Here is a 3,919-nt window from a genome sequence, read left to right on the forward strand (position 1 = left end):
AGAACAGCAACGGTGAAAATTTCACCTGACAACCTTCACTGAGGACAAATCTGAACATTGTTTTCAAACCTTCATGAGGACAGATCTGAACATTTTTTTCAAACAAGACAATTACATAGGCTAGCTACATTGTCAAATATAAACAAAACTCACAACAGGATCATTATACCAGACATAAATGGAATTGTAAAATCGGAGACATGGCAAAGAAGGCATGACGAAACAATTTTTCGCATAATAAAATGGAATAAAGAACGATAGAGTGAGATCTTAAAGGCACTCACCTTGATCTTAAAGGCACTCACCTTGAACCCATCGGCCATCCATAGACTGCCCCAACATGCTGTTCCACTCATGCCGACATATCTCACCACACGTCTTAGTAGCTCGTTGGGCCCCCGGCTCAGCCCGATATACCATGGTTGTTGTACATCCCCGACCATTTGATCATGTTCTTGGCTGCCTGGTATGGTATCGAGTACAGTTTACCACTCCTCTCAGCGCTTTCCTTGTGTTGCTCTCAATGATGCCATCTTTTGTTGATATTGTTCTTGAATCTCTCTAATAGCCTACAATACCCCATGAAAGAATTTAGAATGAGTGAAGTTACAAGCTCTGGCTAATACAACACTAATTAAAGCACAGGAAGTTCCAACCTGGCGATGCCTGGCATTCTCATTATCCTCTGCATCATTAAGGTCCTTTGTCAGTTGCATTGTCTCTTGCACAAACTTTCGCTCGAGGGCCTCAAGGGTCGGGGACATTCCCTGCTGATCAAAGCCGCGTCACCATCTTGACCATGATCATCCTCCTTAGAAACCCCCTTTGAAAGTGGCCTCTCGTCATATTGAGGGCCTTTCAAAACCCTAAATCGAGTTCAAAAGATGAGAGAAAATCACAAAGTGCAGTATGCATAATCACCAAACGGCCACAGCCAACACCTTTCCTATTACTTACCTCCTTTAAGGCCATATGCCATCGCAAAAGCACCATTTTGACACCTTGTTTCCCACTGGCGCCTTGCTTCTAGCTGGTCCATGCTGTTGTGTTTCTCATCATAATATGACACTTCTTATCTTGCATAAGGCTGCATGTTTGGTTCATACTGAGTTTGTTGACTGGCAATGTGCTGCATATGAGATCTTGCAAGCGAATCTGACGAGCGATTATGAGACCCGTGTGACTTGCGTGCATTCAGAGGCTTCTGATCATCCTGTACATGATCAAGTAATCTCTTCACAGCATCTACAGCCTTTCCAACCATCACCCTGTTGCTCCCAAAAATCCGCACAAAGAAGGATCCATTCCCAGCTGTCAAATTGTCCTCCAACTTAAATGGACATCCTGTATCCTTTTCAATACCCTGGACAGTCGATCCTCCAGTTCCGATAATTCTTGGCTTGAGTCTTCTATCCTTCATCGGTATCTTTTCTACAATTTCCGTTTGTCTGCGATTTACTCCCAAAGTTGAAGGACAACCCTGCAAATCAAAACAAACAAAAGGCATGATACTAGAAGCCACACTAGAAAAAGGCTTCATATTCAAAACTCCTGTTAACTAATACACAATGAAGAAATAATGGGAATAATCTTCAGCATCGCGAGAAGTCAAGATAATTATCTAGCAAACGAGCCAGTAGAAAAATAACAGCAACAAGCATCTTCACTCACACAAACTCAAACTATTGTTACTTCTGTACTGAAGTTCTTGCAGGTGTCACCATATCCCTGCAGCTAATGTACAAGAGAAACAATAATCTTGATACTCCATCGCCTATGCTTCACTTGCCAATCATCATCGATTGTAGAAAGAATCGACCGTGTCGCAAGAAGAAGGGGAGGCCTATCTTCAGAACATTGTGTACCTATATCCCCATCTGCTTGCTCCTACAGAGCAATGCCAACACAGATATTCATGACCAAGGAATGAGGCCACAACATCAAAGATCAGTTATGAACCAACCTGAAAATCTCAGTAAAGACATTTAGGAGCTTAAAAGGTCGTTTCAGCTCAAACGCAAGTTGCAATGCAGTTGCATAGTCAGTATTTGCTAGAGCATTGGACAAATCTTGATCTTTCAAGGTCTCTTCTTCCTAAAGAAAAGTAAAAATTGATTAGAAATTAAAGCTTCACGACCACCTAAACTCTTAGTTGAGATGACTTGGCACCTCTTTGCGCAATGCCTCCTCTTCATCCTCTTCAGTAGAGTACATCCACAAGTTTATAACTGAATCACTACCACCAGTAGCAAGCATTTCATCAATTGCACAAACATCTAAAGCCCAGATCTAAAAAACAATAGAAAATAAGAAGCTAATTTTCCTCAACTAAATTACTTATCACTAGTGATGCCCAAAAATTCAAACTACGAACATGCAACTTGTCCTCATGACGATCAAACGTGTTTATGCACTCATTTGCCTTGATGGTCCATAGTTTTAACAAGCCATCAGCTCCTACAATCAGTTCATAAATAGGTTTAGTGAGACCTTATCATGGTGTGCAATGTTGATGGTCTTCCACAAAACATTATCATGGTGCGTAATGTTGAAGGTCATCCACAAAAGATTATGCGCAATATTGACGTCCTTCCACAAAACATGTCAGAAACTACCTGCAGATATGATTTGCATTCCTCCCAAGAGAAAAGATGCTTTGAGTACACTGGCTGTGTGGCCTTCAAATGTTTTAAGACAAGACCCATCCGAGAGTGCCCATGTGCGGACAGTTTTGTCAACAGATGCTGTTAAAACACATTGGTCCACATGAGAAAATTGCACTGACCAGATACCCTTTTTATGCCCACGCAGTGTGACACATGGGACTAGCTCTAGAAGCCTCCATATGCGAGCAGTCTATCCTAAAACAATTTGCAAAGAAATAGTGACGATTGAAAATTTGTAATGTCATTCCAATGCATAAAGTAGTTGTGTCCTTACCTGTGAACCAGTACAAACAGGCAATCATTTGGAGCAATAGCTATGGAGTTTATGTCTTTGTCATGGGCAGCAACTGTTGCTAGTGATGAAAGTAGTATTGGCCAGTCTTTATTGGCCCTATCTTCAAAGCCAGTGGCACTCCAGACTTTGATGGTGTGATCACTGGTATGTGCAAAAATATCAGCATTCTTCTCGGAACAAATTCTAATAAAACAATTCTAAAAGTACCTGCTTCCACTGAAAAGAAACTTTTTAGTCTTCTTGGAGAAAGCTAGAGCTCCTACAGCTGCCATATGTCCCTCAGCAATGGCTACACAATGTCCTGTTCCGACATTCCACAATCTGACCTGAAAACGATTTGAGCATTAATGACAAAAGGCTTGGCTAGCCTGCCAGAAAAATCACAAAATAGCACCGCATAACTGCAATACTGAATGATTCTTCCCCCCAAAAGCCAATAAAGTGATGGTTGAAGATAAATGGAAGAATCCAGGCAAAGTACAATATCCTTATGACCAAAAAGCTCCTGCCTGCAGGTTCAAGTAAAGACGAGCAGTATTGGCAAAAGCTCCACCATAGCAGTATTGACGAGCAATAAAGACCAGCAGAATGGAGGTTTTACCTGTGGAAGGTCCACCATAGACAAAGAGAGGGATCTGCAAATAACAAGGCTCTCCAAGCAAGCCAAGGAGCTGTTTGATCTCGCTATTATGTGCAGGGGATTGGTCAACAAGATGCAAGTAGAGCATGTCTTGGGAGATCGTAGCTCCCTCTGACAAGTGCTACTCTTCATGTTGGGAATGAGATTGATGGATTGGAGCTTCAAAGGAGACGATTCACGGCTACGAGTCCTACAACCCATCTCCCCAGCTTTAGAATTGGGACTGTTCCCTTCAATTACCCTTCTGCTTCCATCGCCAGAAGGGGAGCAACAAGTAGGATCGAACCCTCACCCTGTCTTGAGTTTGCATATTGTTAC

The 3,919-nt window shown here is 42.1% G+C and overlaps 1 protein-coding gene and 1 pseudogene across 1 annotated transcript; both read right to left on the reverse strand.

The window, feature by feature from the left end:
• Nucleotides 1–497: 497 nt before the first annotated feature.
• Nucleotides 498–1,420, reverse strand: LOC147462768 (uncharacterized; annotated as a pseudogene).
• A 314-nt stretch (nucleotides 1,421–1,734) lies between these two features.
• On the reverse strand, nucleotides 1,735–3,689 carry LOC147462769 (nuclear distribution protein PAC1-like). Its single transcript, XM_086494637.1, has 8 exons — nucleotides 3,471–3,689; nucleotides 3,169–3,287; nucleotides 2,941–3,102; nucleotides 2,827–2,861; nucleotides 2,616–2,744; nucleotides 2,375–2,457; nucleotides 1,960–2,094; nucleotides 1,735–1,887 (listed from the first exon to the last, which is right to left on the reverse strand). The coding sequence occupies exons 1-8, from the start codon at nucleotides 3,687–3,689 to the stop codon at nucleotides 1,735–1,737; spliced, it is 1,035 nt and encodes a 344-aa protein (XP_086350763.1).
• Between the last annotated feature and the right edge of the window lie 230 nt (nucleotides 3,690–3,919).

This window comes from Adiantum capillus-veneris, chromosome 2 (genome assembly GCF_014529385.1).
Source record: "Adiantum capillus-veneris isolate H3 chromosome 2, ASM1452938v2, whole genome shotgun sequence".
NCBI classification, from domain to species: domain Eukaryota; kingdom Viridiplantae; phylum Streptophyta; class Polypodiopsida; order Polypodiales; family Pteridaceae; genus Adiantum; species Adiantum capillus-veneris.

What these genes read in the sequence shown, in the direction of transcription:
- LOC147462769 (XM_086494637.1), bottom strand. Translation starts at nt 3,689, where the DNA reads ATGCTCTACTTGCATCTTGTTGACCAATCCCCTGCACATAATAGCGAG. An exon ending in TATGGAGGCTTCTAGAGCTA is followed by an intron (nt 2,745 to 2,826) that starts GTCCCATGTGTC and finishes GTGTTTTAACAG; the next exon opens with CATCTGTTGACAAAACTGTC. An exon ending in AATGCAAATCATATCTGCAG is followed by an intron (nt 2,458 to 2,615) that starts GTAGTTTCTGAC and finishes AACTGATTGTAG; the next exon opens with GAGCTGATGGCTTGTTAAAA.